General features: G+C 50.6%; 2 protein-coding genes across 10 annotated transcripts; both read left to right on the top strand.

Annotated features, from left to right (window-relative positions):
* Nucleotides 1-2,124: 2,124 nt before the first annotated feature.
* Nucleotides 2,125-4,826, top strand: LOC102274037 (ecto-ADP-ribosyltransferase 5). Its single transcript, XM_070383167.1, has 4 exons — nucleotides 2,125-2,324; nucleotides 3,297-4,020; nucleotides 4,603-4,635; nucleotides 4,720-4,826. Exons 1-4 carry the CDS (start codon nucleotides 2,259-2,261, stop codon nucleotides 4,824-4,826), a joined length of 930 nt encoding a protein of 309 aa, XP_070239268.1. The 5' UTR covers nucleotides 2,125-2,258.
* A 4,433-nt stretch (nucleotides 4,827-9,259) lies between these two features.
* Nucleotides 9,260-15,861, top strand: LOC102273748 (ecto-ADP-ribosyltransferase 5). 9 transcript variants are annotated; one of them, XM_070383800.1, is made up of 6 exons: nucleotides 9,260-9,505; nucleotides 9,799-9,832; nucleotides 10,188-10,443; nucleotides 11,400-12,123; nucleotides 12,715-12,747; nucleotides 12,833-15,861. In XM_070383800.1, the coding sequence occupies exons 1-6, from the start codon at nucleotides 9,430-9,432 to the stop codon at nucleotides 12,937-12,939; spliced, it is 1,230 nt and encodes a 409-aa protein (XP_070239901.1). In that variant the 5' UTR covers nucleotides 9,260-9,429; the 3' UTR covers nucleotides 12,940-15,861. The 9 variants fall into 9 exon arrangements, with proteins under 9 accessions (XP_070239901.1, XP_070239903.1, XP_070239902.1 ...); XM_070383802.1 differs by having other exon boundaries at nucleotides 9,262-9,505; nucleotides 10,284-10,443; XM_070383801.1 differs by having other exon boundaries at nucleotides 9,262-9,613.
* Nucleotides 15,862-16,411: the final 550 nt, after the last annotated feature.

Raw genomic sequence — 16,411 nt, 5'->3', positions numbered from 1 at the left:
CCTGACCACTGTGGCACCAGGGAACTCCCTGGGATATGCCTCTTTTCACCTCCCTCCCCACCCTTCCATAAGCCTGGACACAGTTTGTCTTCCTTTTTGATCTACAGGAAGAATTTCTGGAGGAAATGGGATTCTAGGTGAAATTTTTTACTTGTCTAGCAACCTAAGTGGGTGGGGGAACAAAGATAGGGCTAAATTAATGAGCCAGAGCAGGACAAGTCCCCGGGGTGTGTTTAACTTTCTTCACCCTTCTCAGACACAGCAGGCGGCAGGCACATCTCTTAAATCCTGGATTCTGGACCCCCAGGTCCTTGGACACTCTGAAAGAGGAATCCTGCCACCCCAGAAGCTCATGCTGCCAGAAAGCTCTTCCCCGAGCTGCTGACTGATGGGAGCATCCAAAACCCAGAGCTAGGGTATTTATAGGCAAGCCCAGGGAGGTGAGGGGAAAGGCTAGTGTTTATAAACATAGGTCACCTGAGTCTGAGAGTCAGGGGACTGAGGGTCTGTGGAGGGCCGAGGTTGGCCCCTGAGGATGTGAGAGAGAGCTCTGCATCTGGGCAAGGCTTACTGAAGGGAAGGGGCTTAAAGAGAAAGGGGAAGGGTGGGGGCCCCTCAAATGCAGGAGTACACGTGACCCAAGGAGTTGGCCGTATGCAAATTGTATGCAAATAAAGGAGCACACAAGAGGTGAACTCTCAGCAGGTATAACTTTCTTGGTCCTCTCAGACTTCTGGTGTGGAGGCTGGGCCATGGCAGTCACAGATTGCCTGAGGGAAAAACACTTCTCACAGTTCTCTTGCTGTGTGTAGCCTTGGTCTTGCTAGGAGACAAAGAAGGTCCTGGAGAAAGGCCTCGCAGTCCAAGGCAAGGGGAGTTATAGCTCTGGCCCCTGCTCCCACTGGGTGTCTGCTGTCAGGGAAGGGAGGTGTCGGGTCACTGCCTGGGTGGGGGGCTGTAGTTAGCCATGGACACTGTAGATCAGCGGGACACAGGGGACAGGAGATAGTGCAGCTCCTGAGCAGACCCCAGGGCCTGCCACCCAGAACTGTCAGCGCTCCTTCTTGTTTTTGGCCTGCTACCAAATCCAAGGTCGCTCTGCTAGCCACACAACAGCTCAATAAATTGAGAAAGGAAGTGCTGAGACAAGGAATACGACTTTATGTGGAAAGGCAGCTGACCAGGAAAATGGCAGACGAATGTCTCAACTATCTTATAGGGATTTGTATTGCCAGGTTATTTTTTTTTTTAACGGCAGAGAAAGCGAGGTGAGGAATAAAGTAAAAAGGCAAAACAGAGAGGGAGAGGCTGGGCAGAAGTAAAGTAAAAAGCGCCCTGAGTTTTACAAAACATCTCGGAGGAAATGCCTAGCCTATGGAGAAGATATGTTAATCTCTTCTTTTTTGCAGCCATTCACTGGCATGGGAGTTAGATTATTTTCCTGTGAGCTGAACAGAGGTACTTTAGTTTAATAGTCAGGCTGAGAAGCAGGGTTCTCTGAGGCAGGATTTCGTGTATAATTATAAAATCTGAAGCAACAAAAAGCAAGTCAAAGAAACAGTTCCATCCTAGAGTTAGAGCTGACTAGGAGAAGGCAATGGCACCCCACTCCAGTACTTTTGCCTAGAAAATCCCATGGACGGAGGAGCCTGGTAGGCTGCAGTCCATGGGGCTGTGAAGAGTTGGACATGCCTGAGCAACTTCACTTTCACTTTTCACTTTCATGCATTGGAGAAGGAAATGGCAACCCACTCCAGGGTTCTTGCCTGGAGAACCCCAAGGATGGGGAAGCCTGCTGGGCTGCCGTCTATGGGGCCGAAGAGTCGGACACGACTGAAGCAACTTAGCAGCAGCAGCAGCAGCTTCCTTCTAACAGGCCTGGGCCGCCTCCAGTTGGGCCTCTGACTCCAGGCCCCGCCTGACTCTAAGTAGAGCCAAATCACCTCCCCTCCTCAACCCCCACCCCTGCCTTTATCATTCCTGTGCAGATGGCTCTAAGCACTCCAGGAACCAGGCGGCAGTGAACAGAGACCAATGTTGTGCTGGGTGGAGGTGGGGGATGTTATAATCCAACCACACCCACTCACTCAGCGCTCTTGGACCTGCCCACGCCCTGCCCGGCCAAGTCCTGGGCCAGGGACCCTTCACACAGAGAAGAAAGGCTCCAAGTCTCTGTCACCATCCCAGCAAACCTGAGAATCCACCATTGCTGGTCCCACCCTCAACTGGATCTCACTCTCCAAGTGTCTCTGAGGATAATGCTGGCGGCTCTGCTGATCACCCTCAGCTGCCTCAGCCTCCACACCCTGGGCAGCCATGGGCAGGTAACTGGGGAGAGCCTTCTGCTGCAGCAAAGGGAACACTTGTGGAGTGGGGGAAACCCAGGGCCTGACTCCTCAAAGATCCCTCCCAGGGATGCTTCTCTAGGATGCCATCCTCTGAATCCTCTTCTCAGGAACCTCCACCCCTGCAGGGAGCCACAAGTTCCCATTCCATCTCCCAGAACCCCACCTCCACCCACTGGTCCTCCTCTGACCCTCCTGCCTTCATACCCGCCTCCCTCGGGACAGCCTCCAGCTTCCTCCTCTCACTTCCCATCTCCCACCCGGGGCCCAGCCTGCACACTCTCCTTAGGGTTACCTGTGTACAACCCTCCTGCAGCCCCTCCCAGACTAGGGCTTGACCTCCTCCCCACTCCCACCCAGGTTGGAGAATGCAGGCTTCTAGAGCAGGAGAGGACTGAGTCTCAGTGCTGACAGGGACATGGTGTGGTATCTACACACCTGTGTGGGAGAGGGAAAGAGTCAGTCTGGGCATGGGGTCAGGTCATTGGAGATTGAGTGTATATTTGTATGTCATCCGCACAGTAAGTCTCAGAGCCAGAAATGTGCTTGGAGGTCATCCAGCCCCACATCCGAAGTGCAGGAACCTCTCTAATAATAAACGACCCTCTTAGTACATAGAGAGGATCTATACGCGGTCCTGACAATAACCCTGTGAAGTCAGGAAGTATCCTCAGTGTATAGGGGGAGAAACTGAAGCCCAGAAAAGTTGAGACTTGCCCAAGATCTCACAGTCAGTAGCTGGAGAATTCAGAACTGAACCCACATCTGTCTGACTTCAGTGCCTATTATTTAAGTTTTTGAGCTCTTGACAAAGTTCACACTCTAGATATTTGAGCATAGAAATGAGATTCTGTGTTTCTGAACTGAACTGCCCACAGGACCTCTGTTCAGTACCCTGAATTTACATGTTTTCCTGTGTGGCTCCTCTCTTTCTTTTCTCCATATGCCCAGGATATTACCTCCAAGGACCTGGATCTGGCTCCAGACACCTTTGATGATTCCTATGTGGGCTGCTTGGAAGAGATGGAGGAGGTGGCAGTCCATCTGCTACAGAGGGAGATGGTCCACCATACCTGGCTGTGGGATGCCTGGGAGACAGCTAGGAAGTACTGGGAGCAAAAAAGTCCAGGGCTCAGCCTGCCTACGGGCTTCAAAACCGAGCATGGAATCGCCATTGTGCTCTATACCAACTCATCCAACACTTTGCACCAGAAGCTGAACGAGGCTGTGCAGACAGGCGGTGGCTCCTGGGAGTCCTACATGAACCAGTTCCACTTCAAGGCCCTGCATTTCTACCTGACCCGGGCCCTGCAGCTGCTGCAGGGCAGTGGGGTCTGCAGCAGGGAACCCGGGCAGATGGTATTCCGAGGCGTGCGCACAATTCGCTTTGAACCTAAGAGGCTGTGGGACTCTATCCGCTTTGGCCAGTTTGCCTCCAGCTCCCTGAATGAGGCAGTGGCCCGCAGTTTTGGTAATACCACCTTCTTCTCCCTAAGGACTTGCTTTGGGGCCCCGATCCAGGACCTATCTGTCTTTCCAGAGCAGCATGAGGTGCTGATCCCCCCACATGAAGTCTTCGTGGTTACTGATTTCTTCCAGAACGAAACCCACAGCCTGGTGACTCTCTCCAGCACCAATCACATCTGCAGCCACTTTAACTGTGCCTATCTGGATGGTGAGCCATGCATGAGGGAAGCAAGACTGGCAGGAGACCCCTGGTTGACTTAAATGTCTAGGGCCTTTCAGGAGACCCATGTGACTAATGGGGAAGTTGAAGGCCAGAAATTAGCTGAAGTTATTTTCTTTGTCTCAGGTTCAGCCACTCAGACAAGGCCCCATGGGGTTTACTGCATGTGTGAATATTCTCAGATGATTCTTTAAATGTCCTCAAAATGTTCTTCTGCTATACAGTCTAATAGACCAAAATACCTAGTTAAGGAGGATGCTAAGCAGAGGAAAGTGGCAGGAGTGCGGCTTCAGGAGGCTCTGGGTGTAGTGGGGCTGACAGGACACACGGATGCTATTCCCCAGTGCTGAGGAAGGGACCCAGGGATTGGGGCCAGGGTGGGGCAGGGATGGAACGGCAAACGGGGAAGATTTCTTGGGAGAAGGAGGAGGAATGGTAGTCAGAAGTATATTTGGGAGAAGGGAAAGCTGGATTGAGATGGGACGTGGCTTTGCCAGGGCTTGGTGGGAAGGGAAGTTTGGGATGTGAGGGTTTGTCTACATGGAGGCCTCACTGTGCTGTCTGTTTCAGGGAGGAAGAGGCCGAGATGTGAGTCTGTGCCAAGTGAGTCACCCTCCTGCCCCTCTTTCCCTTGCTTTGACTCCCCTGGCCCTGCTGACCATTCACTGCCTTTTCTTCTTTCTCTAGCAGGAGGGCAGGCAGACTCACTCTCCAAGGGGGTCTTCTCTCTGCTTTCCTGGCAGACCCTGCTCTTGGCCTCTTGGGGATTCTGGCTCTTAGAAACAAGGATCTGAAAGTTCAGGACCCGCCACTTAGGAGTCCTGGGACCATGTGACCTCCATATGAAGAAGGGAGGCTTTGAAGAGCCTGGAGAAGCAAGAAGGTGGTTTCAGACCCAGACCTAGCAGCTATGTCTCCAACCAGGATGTCGGGGGATGCTGCACTGTGATGACATCAAATTTCATGTTTGGTGTGGGGATCAGAGTGTTGGGAAGGGCCTGGAAGGCCAGGAAGTGGAGGCACTGGCAACCCCTTTCCCTCTCTCAGATGCTACCCTTCTGTCGTTCCTGTCATCCTGCTCAGGGCACTTCTCTTGTTGGTTTCCCCTCATCCAGGCCTGTGATGAACATTCCGTACTGGGGATGTAGCTCCAAATCCCTTCCTCAGTTCAGTTCAGTTCAGTTCAGTCGCTCAGTCATGTCCGACTCTTTGTGACCCCATGAATTGTAGCATGTCAGACCTCCCTGTCCATCACCATCTCCCGGAATTCACTCAAACTCACGTCCATCGAGTCGGTGATGGCATCCAGCCATCTCATCCTCTGTTGTCCCCTTCTCCTCCTGTCCCCAATCCCTCCCAGCATCAGAGTCTTTTCCAATGAGTCAACTCTAAACATGAGGTGGCCAAAGTACTGGAGTTTCAGCTTCAACATCATTCCTTCCAAAGAACACCCAGGACTGATCTCCTTTAGAATGGACTGGTTGGATCTCCTTGCAGTCCAAGGGACTCTCAAGAGTCTTCTCCAACACCACAGTTCAAAAGCATCAATTCTTCGGTGCTCAGCTTTCTTCACAGTCCAACTCTCACATCCATACATGAGCACTGGAAAAACCATAGCCTCGACTAGATGGACCTTTGTAGGCAATGTAATGTCCCTTCCTAAAAACCCCCAAATTACCCAATGGCCTCAAACCTCCCTAAGTATCCCAAAGTTCTCCATCCAATGTGCAAAGGTCTGAATGTGTCTCCCCAAAATTCAAATGCTGGAACCCTAATGCCTGATGTGATGGTATTAGAAGGTGAGTCATGGGGAAATCATTGGTTCATTAGTTCATGAGCCCTAATGACTGGAATTTTGTTCTTGTAATAAAAGACCCCACAGAGCTCCCTAGCAGCTTCCAACCTGTGAGGACCCAGGGGAAGGTGCTGGCTATGAACCTGGAAAAGCCTTCATCTTACCAGGGTGGCACCCAGATCTCAAACTTTCAGCCTCCAGCCTCCAGAACTGTTAAAAATTAATGTTTGTTGTTGATAAGTTACCTGCTTTGTTGTATTTTTGTTATAGCAGCCTGAACAGACAAAGAGAAAAGGTTTCCTGAAACTTTTCCTAATGATTGCTATGACTCCATCACTAACAGCCCATATTTCCTGTTTCAGAAACAGCTTTTCTTGCCAAGTACCCAGGAGGAGGGTCGTGTGCCCCTTACCTAGACTTTCTCTGTGGTGGGGAAGCTGGTGTTGGTCTCCAGTGACAGTCACCGGGGGAGGAGGAGGGCAGATTTCTCTTTTATACTGTCAAACCCCACAACCGTTGTGCCTCTCCCACACAGCTGCTCAGAAATGTGACGCTCTCCCATCTATTTCTGGATATATCCCCTAGGCTCAGGAATACTAGCCTCTGCTCAGGGTTCTTTGGGCCAGAGCTCTTCCCATGAAAAAGGGAATCCCTGAATCCAGAGACAAATCAAGGATTCAAGCTGGAACAAGTGCCTTCCCACTGGGTTTGGTCCTACATTCAGCATCCCTGGCCTCAGGGAGTATCTCATCGATCCTTTCAGATGAGCATGGAGACTCACCTGAGGAGCAAGGAGAAATCCCAAACTAGATAGTCTGGGTCCCAACTCCAGCATTGACTGGCCATGTGATCTTGGAGGACTTTCCACTTCACTCCAGACCATTGTTTGATGACTAGATTTGACTCCATCTCTTGGGGTCTTTCTTGGGGTGCCAGGTCTCGGGATAAGTGAAGCAATTCCCCAAAGCCAGAGGATGGAGAGAGGAGAAAACCCTGATGCCAACAGGTCTGGCCCCGTGTTGTGTCCCTGCAGGCCTATTTGTCCAGACAGTATAGTATAGTACCTTCTGTTCCAGCAACTGTCAGTGCTCAGGACCCCCTAGGGGGAGAGGCATCAGGATACGTAGGTGAGATGCTGTTTTCACAGTAACGGAGAACGGGAGAGTGACTCCTGATTTCTAATCTTAGAGAGCTTAGGGGGGCCAGTCTCATTGGGAGGGAACAAAAGAACTTGTCTTGATCTTCTGTGGTCTTTGACAAGCAGTCTGGTCTTTTGGACTGCCTCTCTTCCTTTTTGTTTATGCTCTTTGGTTTGTGGGATCTCAGCTCCCTGACCAGGGATTAAACTTGGGCCACTGAAGTGAATGCCTAAATCATAACCCCTAGGCCACCAGGGAACTCCTTGGGATGCCCCTCTTTTCATTTCCCTCTCTCAACCCTGGACACAGCTTGTCTTCCTTTTTGGTTACAGGAAGCAGGATTCTAGATGAAGGAAATTCTTTGTCTGGCAAACCTGAGGGGATAGGGGAAAGAAGATGGGTCTGAATTAAAGAACCAGACCAGGACAAGGCCCTGGGGTGAATCTAACCTTCTACGCACACCTCAGACACAGCAAGTAGCAAGTACATCTATTAAATACTAGCTTCTGCATCCACAAGTCCTTGGCCACTCTGAAGGAGGAATCCTGCCACCCCCAGAGGCTCACGCTACCAGAAAGCTCCTCCCAGAGCTGCTGACCGATTCCTCAGCTGGCCCCTTCTCTCATTACCTCCTGCGAGGTATCCAAAACTCAGAGCTAGTGTATTTATAGGCAAGCCCAAGGAGGTGAGGGGAAAGGCTAATGTTTATAAACATGGGGTTGCCTGAGTCTGAGAGGTCAGGGGACAGAGGGTCTGGAGAGGGACAAGCCTGGCCCCTGAGGATGTGAGAGAGAGCTCTGCATCTGGAGGAAAGGGAAGCTTACTGGAGGGAAGGGGTATAAACAGAAAGGAGGTGGGTGGGGGCCATTCAGATGTTGGACAACATGTCACCCAACTGTTGGCCGTATGCAAATTGTATACAAATAAATAAGTGGAATAAACTATATGAAACAACTGACTGGTTCAAAACTGAGAAAGGAGTACAACAAGGCTGTATATTGTCACCCTGTTTATTTAACCTCTGTGCAGAGTACATCATGTGAAATGCTGGGTCGGATGATTTACAAGCTGGAATCAAGATTACCAGGAGAAATACCAACAACCTCAGATATGCAGATGATACCACGTTAATGGCAGAAAGTGAAGAGGAACTATAGAGCCCCTTGATGAGGGTGAAAGAGGAGAGTGAAAAGGTCACCTTAAAAACTCAATATTAAAAAAAACTAATATCATGGCATCCAGTCCCACCACTTCATGGCAAATAGAAGGGGAAAAGGTGGAAGCAGCAACAGATTTTCTCTTCTTGGGTCTAAAATCACTGCAGATGATGACTGCAGGCATGAAATTAGAAGACAATTGATTCTTGGATGGAAAGCTATGACAAACCTAGCGTGTGTGTGTGTGTGTGAGTCTCTCGGTCATGTCCAGCTGTTTGCGACTCCACAGACTGTAGCTCACCAGGCTCCTCTGTGCATGGAATTTTCCAGGTAAGAATACTGAGGTAGGTTGCCATTCCTTTCTCCAGGGGATCTACCCTACCCAAATTCTTCCACAGTGGGGGCAGATTCTTTACTTTCTGAGCCACCAGGAAAGCCCATGAGAAACCTAGACAGTATATTAAGAAGCAAAGACATCACTTTGCCGACAAAAGTCCGTATAATTAAAGCTATGGTCTTTCCAGTAGTTATGTATGGATGTGAGAGTTGGACCGTAAAGAAGGCAGATGGCCAAAGAATTGATGTTTTTGAACTGTGGTGTTGGAGAAGACTCTTCAGAGTCCCTTGGACAGCAAGGAGATCAAACTAGTCAATCCAAAAGGAAATCAACCCTGAATACTCATTGGAAAGACTGATGCTGAAGCTGACGCTCCAGTACTTTGGCCACCTGATGTGAACAGCCAACTCATTGGAAAAGACCCTGATCCTGGGGAAGATTGAAGGCAGAAGGAAAAGAGGGCAACAGAGGATGAGATGGTTGGATGGTATCACCGATTCAATGAACATGAACTTAGGCAAACTCTGGGAGATAGTGAGGGACTGGGAGGCCTGGCATGCTGCAGTGCACGGGGTCACAAAGACTTAGTGACTCAAGGACAACAACAACAGTGCACAAGTGGTGACCTCTCAGCAGGCAGAGCCCTCTGGGTTCCCTTGGCCTAGTGCCTTGGAGTTCCAACCATGGCCGAAAGGGCCCACCCAAGGGACAGACCACATCTCACAATTCTCCTCCTCTAGCTCTGGTTTGCAGGGAGAAAAGCATCCTGGAGATAGACCTCGCAGTCCCTGGGAAGGAAAGTTACAGCTTTCAGCCCGATTCCCCCCACCCCGCTGACTGTTTTTGGGGAAGAGAGGTATGGGTATCAGGTTACTGTTTTGATGCTATAGTTAGCCTCGGACTTGGCTGACCCTCGGGACTCCCGGTTCACAGCACAGCGCAGCGTCTGTGCAGACTTCAGCCCCTGCCATGCAGAAGCTTCAGTTCTCCTTCCCTCTCTCGACCTGTTATCAAGTCCAAGCTCGCTCTGCTTGCCGCCTGACAGGTCAATAACTCTGAGAAATGAAGTGTTGAGGCAAGGAATATGACTTTATTGGAAAGTCGGTTGACTGAGAAGATGGCAGACTAATGTCTCAAATTAACTACTTATGGGGTCCGTATGCCAGGTTCTTTTATAAAAGAGCGGGGTGGGGGAGGTGAAGAACAAGGTAAAATGGCAGAATAGAGAGGGGGAGGTGGTGAGGAAGTTAAGTAAAAAGGGCTGTTAGTCTTACAAAACATCTTGCAGGAAATGCCCAGCCTGTAGAAAAAGTGTGTTAATCTCTCCTTTTTTTGCAGCCATTCACTGGTGGAAAGGTCAGCTTCTCTTCCTGTGAGTTGAACAGAGGTATTTTAGTTTAACAGTCAGGCAGAGGGGCAGGGTTCTCTGAGGCAGGACTGTATGTATGATTATAAAAACTGAAGCAACAAAAAGCAAGTCAAAGAAACAGTTCCATCGTGGAATCAGAATTGACTCTTCCTTCTAATAAGCCTCTGCTGCCTCCAGGTGGGTCCCTGACCCCTGTCCCCTCCCCACTCCAGCAGAGCCATTATTACCCTTCTACTTTATCATTCCTGGGCAGATGGCTCTGAGAACCCCAAGAATCAGGAGGCGGGGAACACAGGCTATGGTTGTGCTGGGGTGGAAGTGGGGGATGATATGATCCAAGCTGAGTCCACTCACTTAGACGTGCCCTTGGACCAGCCCGTGCACTGCCGGGCCAAGTCCTGGACCAGGGATCCCTCACATCAGAGAAAAAAGGCTCCAAGTCTCTGTCCCCCAGCCCACTGAAGCCAAGAAAGACCATCGCTGGTCCCACCTTCATCTGGATCTCACCCTCCAAGAATCCAGCAAGAATGATACAAGCCACTCTGCTGATAAGCCTCAGCTGCCTCAGCTTCTACACCCTCGGCAGTGGTGTCCGCCGTTATGACCCTGGGCAGGTAACTGGGGAGAGCCTTCTGCTGCAGCAAAGGGAATACTTGGGGGGGTGGGACCCGGGACCTGACTCCTCAAAGATCCCTCCCAGGGACGCTTCTCTAGGATGTCATCCTCTGAATCCGCTTCCTCTCAGTAACCTCCACACCCTCAGGGAGCCCAAAGTTCCCACTCCATGTCCCAGAACCCCACCTCCACTCCACAGTTCCTCTTGTGACCCTCTTGCCTTCATACCCTCCTCCCTCGGGACAGCCTCCAGCTTCCTCCTCTCACTTCCCATCTCCCACCCGGGGCCCAGCCTGCACACTCTCCTTAGGGTTACTTAAGTGTACTACCCTCCTGCAGCCCCTCCCAGACCAGGGCTTGACCTCCTCCCCACTCCCAGCCCAGGAGGATGCAGGCTTCTAGAGCAGGAGGACTGAGTCTCAGAGCTGACAGGGCCCTAGTGTCTACATACCTGTGTGGGAGAGGGAAAGAGTCAGGCTGGGCATGGGGCCAGGTCATTGGAGATTGAGGGCATATTTGTATGTCATGGGCACACAGTCTTAAAGCCAGAATGGTGCTTGGAAGTCACCCAGCGCCACATTCCACCAAGTGCAGGAACCTCTCTAATGATAGATGACCCCTTTTAGTTAGTTAAGATCTATATGCAGTCCTGACAATAACCCTGTGAGGTTGGAAGTATACTGACTTTATAAGTGCAGGACCTGGAGCCCAGAGACTTGGCCAAGATCTTACAGGCAGTAGGTGGTGAATTCAAGATTTGAACCAATGTCTCTCTGACTTCATTGCCTGTTATTTAAACCCTTGAGGTCTTGCCAAATATCAGACTTCAGATATTTGAGCATAGAAAAGAGATTCTGGGTTTCTGAAATAATCTGTGTCTAGGACCTTAGTCCAGTACCCTGAACTTATACACTTTTCTGTGTGGCCCCTTTCTTCCTTACCTCCATATGTCCAGGGTGTTACCATCCAGTACTTGAGCCTGGCTCCAGACACATTTGATGATGCCTATGTGGGCTGCTCGGAGGAGATGGAGGAGAAAGCAGTGCTTCTGTTAGAGAAGGAGATGGCCAACCATACTCGGTTGCGGGAGTCCTGGGAGACAGCCCAGAAGGCCTGGGAACAAAAACGTGCAGGGCTCACTCTGCCTCCTGGCTTCAGAAGCCAGCATGGAATTGCCATCATGGTCTACACCAACTCATCCAACACTTTGTACCGGGAGCTAAACCAGGCTGTGCGGACTGGCGGTGGCTCCTGGGAGTCCTACATGAAGCACTTCCCTTTCAAGGCCCTGCATTTCTACCTGACCCGGGCCCTGCAGCTGCTGCGGGGTGGTGGGGGCTGCAGCAGGGAACCCAGGCAAGAGGTGTTCCGTGGCGTGCGCAGGATTCACTTTGTACCCAAGAGTGTGGGGGACTCTATCCGCTTGGGCCAGTTTGCCTCCAGCTCACTGGATGAGGCAGTGGCCCGCGGATTTGGTAGTGCCACCTTCTTCTCTCTAAGGACTTGCTCTGGAGCCCCCATCCAGGCCCTGTCTGTCTTTCCTGAGGAGCGTGAGGTGCTGATCCCCCCATATGAAGTCTTCGTGGTGAGCAACTTCTCCAAGGATGGAAACAAAAGCCTGATGACTCTCTCCAGCAGTGATCAGATGTGCAGCCACTTTAACTGCGCCTATCTGGGTGGTGAGCCATGCATGAGGGAAGCAGGACTGCCAGGAGGTCCCCAGTTGATTTCAGTCCCCAGGGCCTTCAAGAGACCCACGTCATTAATGAGGAAGTTGAGGGCCAGAAGCTAGTTGGAGATATTTTTCTTTGTGACTCAGGTTCTGCCAGCTCAGTGGCAGTCAGATAAGTGCTTTCTGCATGTGTGAATATTCTTAGAAGATTCTCCAAATGTTCTCAAAATTTTCCTTCTGCTACACAGTCTAATAGACCAAAAGAACCTGGTTAAGGAGGGCAATAAGCAGAGGAAAGTGGCAGGAGGGCTGCTTCAGATCCCAGGAGGCCGTGGGCGTAGTGGGTTGATGGGACGCACGTGTGCTATTCCCCAGTGCTGAGGCAGGACAGAGTGACTGGGCCAGGGTGGGGCAGCGATGGAAAGGCAAAAAGGGAAGACTTACTGGAAGAAGGAGGAGGAAGGGAAGTCAGAAGTGTATTTGGGAGAAGGGGAAGATGGATTGAATTGGGAATAGTTGTACCAGGGCCTGGAGGGAAGGGAAGTCTGGAGTGTGAGGGTCTGTCTACCTGGAGGCCTCACTGTGGTGTCTTTTGCAGAGAAGAAGAGGCCAAGCTGTGAGTTTGTGCCAAGTGAGTCACCATCGGGTCCCTCCCTCGGCTCTTTGACTCCCCCATGGCCCTGCTGACCATTCACTGCCTTTTCTTCTCTCTGCAGTAGGAGGGCAGGGAGACTCACTCTCCAAGGGGGCCTTCTCTCTGCTGTCCTGGAAGACCCTGCTCTTGGCCTCTTGGGGGTTCCAGCTCTTAGGAGCTGGGCTCTGAACATTCAGTGCCTGCTACTTAGGAGTCCTGGGAACATGTGACCTCCAAAAGAAGAAGGGAAGCTTCAAAGAGCTTGGAGAAGCAAGAAGGTGGTTTCAGACCCAGACCTAGCAGGCATGTCTCCAACCAGGATATTGGGGGATTTGAGCCCATGGTAGGGTGGAGGGAGCCCGGCTCTGTGGTGGGGACTCCTGGGAACAAGCAAGGGCAGTGCTTTGATGGCTACTCCATTAAATAGTGCTGCAGTATGGTGACATCAAATTTCATGACTGGTTCGTTTCATGAGACTGGACTCTCTGCCCTGCTTTGGTTTTATGGGACTCAGGGACTCAAATGAATGACTTCTTGATCACTTTTAGACATGGTCCAGGTGCAGACCCTTGTCACACACCATAGCCTGCAACCCCAGATGCTTTAATAGACCTAGAGGTTCCTCACAACAGCCCAGAAGGCAGGAAGGGGGACAGATGGCTTCCTCAGCCATTTGTCTGGCAAGAAATGCAGATCCAAGGAAAGAAGTCAGAGAGGTTGTTTTCAAACTAGGACCCCTGCCCCCACCCCCACACCCCTGTCTCAGTTCAATCAAACTTCTGAAGGAGCTCAAAGTAGGAGCCTAAGCCCAGGACATCGGGTCCCCAGAGCAAGCCATTTCTGTGTGTCCTCTCCCACCAGGGTTCATTTTCGGGATTGGCAATCTCAAAACACCATGAGACAGAGATTAACACACTCTGAATGAAAGTGAAGGAGGAGAGTTAAAAGTTGGCTTCAAGCTCAACATTCAGAAAACTAAGAGCATGGTATCCGGTCCCATCACTTCATGGGAAATAGATGGGGAAACAGTGTCAGACTTTTTTTGAGGGGCTCCAAAATCACTGCAGATGGTGATTGCAGCCATAAAATTAAGAGACATTTACTCCTTGGAAGGAAAGTTATGACCAACCTAGATAGCATATTAAAAAACAGAGGCATTGCTTTGCCAACAAAGGTTCGTCTAGTCAAGGCTATGGTTTTTCCAGGGGTCATGTATGGATGTGAGAGTTGGACTGTGAAGAAAGCTGAGCGCCGAAGAATTGATGCTTTTGAATTGTGGTGTTGGAGAAGACTCTTGAGAGTCCCTTGGACAGCAAGAAGATCCAACCGGTCCATGCTAAAGGAGATCAGTCCTGGGTGTTCTTTGGAAGGACTGATGTTGAGCTGAAACTCCAATACTTTGGCCACCTCATGTGAAGAGTTGACTCATTGGAAAAGGCCCTAATGCTGGGAGGGATTGGGGGCAGGAGGAGAACGGGACAGCAGAGGATGAGATGGCTGGATGGCATCACCAACTCGATGAACATGGTTTTGTGTAGACTCTAGGAGTTGATGATGGGCAGGGAGGCCTGGCGTGCTGCAATTCATGGGGTCACAAAGAGTAGGACATAATTAAGCAACTGAACTGAACTGAACTGGAGACATTTGTGCTCCAGAGCAGAGACTTTATTGAGGCAAGAAAAACAGCAGTGGCGCCTATGAAGTGACCCCTGCCCTCAGCTCTCTAGGCTGCTCTAGTCAGCAACAGAAAAAGGGACCCTCCCCCTGCATCAGTCCCCTGGAAGACCCTGTTGGGCATCGAGATCTGCCTCCTGGGGCAGGTCCCCAGCCCCCACTGATTCTTGCTCCCAGTACAGTAACATGTGAGCTGGGGAGGAGGGTCCAGATTCCCCAGAAGCTGGAGCCTGAGCCCCTCCCCTCTAGTGTCCAGAAACCCAGTTTCTGAGGACCCCTGGGACTCCACCAACCCTGGCATTGCTCCGGGGTCTCAGGAATGGGGGTCCCAGGTTCTCGAAGCTGTTGTGCACTTGGGTGATGGAGCGATTGAGGATGCTGGCTCATTTGGCGGCCAGTGTGGCCCTGCCTCCCCCAGAGCCTGCTGCGTACCTGCTACCTCACTTTGCAGTTGAGACACCGCCTTGGTCAGCGCTGTCAGTCTGTTTCCCAGGTCTTGGGGTGGGAGTAGTGAGGGGGTGTTCTCTCTGAAGGTGAGTCTGCTCTGGTCCATTTCCACCCTCAACACAACCCCAGGGGGTGGTATGCCGGGGGACCCTGAGGCAGGAGAACTGGAGGAAGTGAGGGACTGGCACTGGGTTGTGGGCCAGGTGAGCAGGCTGCATCAGGGTGGATGAATCAGCAGGGTGGTGTGGTTCAGAGATACCAAGAAGGAATGTCTTATGGACCAGACAGGGAAGGGGTCATGAGTCATAGAGGTGGAAATTTCTACTGGATCCAGAGGGTCCTCCACTCTCCCTCATGCCTGCAGGTAACTGAAATTGAAGTCGCTCAGTCATTTCCAACTCTTTGCGATGCCACAGATTGTAGCCTGCCAGGCTCCTCCATCCATTAGGTTTTCCAAGCAAGAATACTGCAGTGGGTTGCCATTTCCTCCTCCATGGGATCTTTTCCACCCAGGGATCAAACCCAGGTCTCCCAGACTGCAGGCAGACTCTTTACCATCTCAGCCACTAGGGACTGGGACCCTAAGATGATTTCACTTAGGGACCTCCAGGTTGTGAGGGTAGAGGGGCTGGATAGGGGTGAGTCCAGAGGGTGGTGCTTCCCCATGGAAGCTACCTACACCCTGGTGGTGGGCATGCTGAGGACCTGAAGTGGCTCCAAGAAGGCGTCCCTGGTTTGGGTGAAGATTGGAACAGAGTGTTTCCACTTTGGTGCTTTCATTTCATTTTATTTCCAAGAAATGTGTGCTTATTGTGTATGAATGAATCACAGAGCCCAAGTCCCCCTTTGCTTCCTCTTCCTCCACGTCCCTCTTCTCACTTTTACCCCTGCCTGCTGCTCTTGTGCTAATGGTACCATTTAAGACCTTTTTTGATGCACTACCAGTATATAATATTAAATATAGATGTACACAGTTGTCTGTACAGCCTATTTTTTTTGTTTTATCTTTTACTTTCTTAAAGAAAATTTTATTAACTCATTTTATTTTATTAACTTTACTAACTTATTGATTTTATTAACTTTATTAAAATTTATTAATAAATTTTATTAATTCATTCATTTATTTGGCTACACCAGGTCTTAGTTGTGACTGGCAGGATCTTTTTTGAGGGGTGTTTTTTTTTAAATTAATGTATTCTTTATTGAAGGATAATTGCTTTACAGAATTTTGTTGTTTTCTGTCTACCCTCAACATGATTCAGTCATAGGTGTACATATATCCCCGCCCGTTTTGAACCTCCCTCCCATCCCCTTCCGCATCCCACCCCTCTAGGTTGATACCGAGCCCCTGTTTGAGTTTCCTGAGTCATACAGCAAATTCCCGTTGGCTATTTTACATACGGTAATATAAGTTTCCATGTTACTCTTTCCATACATCTCACCTTCTCCTCCCCTCTCCCCAGGTCTATAAATCTATTCACTATGTCTGTTTCTCCACTGCTGCTGGTGGCCGCAGTCCATGGGGTTGCTAAGAGTCGGA

This window comes from Bos mutus, chromosome 15 (assembly GCF_027580195.1).
Source record: "Bos mutus isolate GX-2022 chromosome 15, NWIPB_WYAK_1.1, whole genome shotgun sequence".
Taxonomy (NCBI): Eukaryota; Metazoa; Chordata; class Mammalia; order Artiodactyla; family Bovidae; genus Bos; species Bos mutus.
Note: the sequence above shows the minus strand (reverse complement) of the source record. Positions and strands in the feature narration are given on the sequence as shown.

Excerpts from the sequence above, each read along its gene's own strand:
- LOC102273748 (XM_070383800.1), top strand. The coding sequence starts at position 9,430 with ATGCAGAAGCTTCAGTTCTCCTTCCCTCTCTCGACCTGTTATCAAGTC. Across the intron at positions 10,444-11,399 it reads GCCGTTATGACCCTGGGCAG|GGTGTTACCATCCAGTACTT; the intron begins GTAACTGGGGAG and ends CCATATGTCCAG. Across the intron at positions 12,124-12,714 it reads TAACTGCGCCTATCTGGGTG|AGAAGAAGAGGCCAAGCTGT; the intron begins GTGAGCCATGCA and ends TGTCTTTTGCAG.
- LOC102274037 (XM_070383167.1), top strand. The coding sequence starts at position 2,259 with ATGCTGGCGGCTCTGCTGATCACCCTCAGCTGCCTCAGCCTCCACACC. Across the intron at positions 2,325-3,296 it reads CCCTGGGCAGCCATGGGCAG|GATATTACCTCCAAGGACCT; the intron begins GTAACTGGGGAG and ends CCATATGCCCAG. Across the intron at positions 4,636-4,719 it reads GAGATGTGAGTCTGTGCCAA|CAGGAGGGCAGGCAGACTCA; the intron begins GTGAGTCACCCT and ends TTCTTTCTCTAG.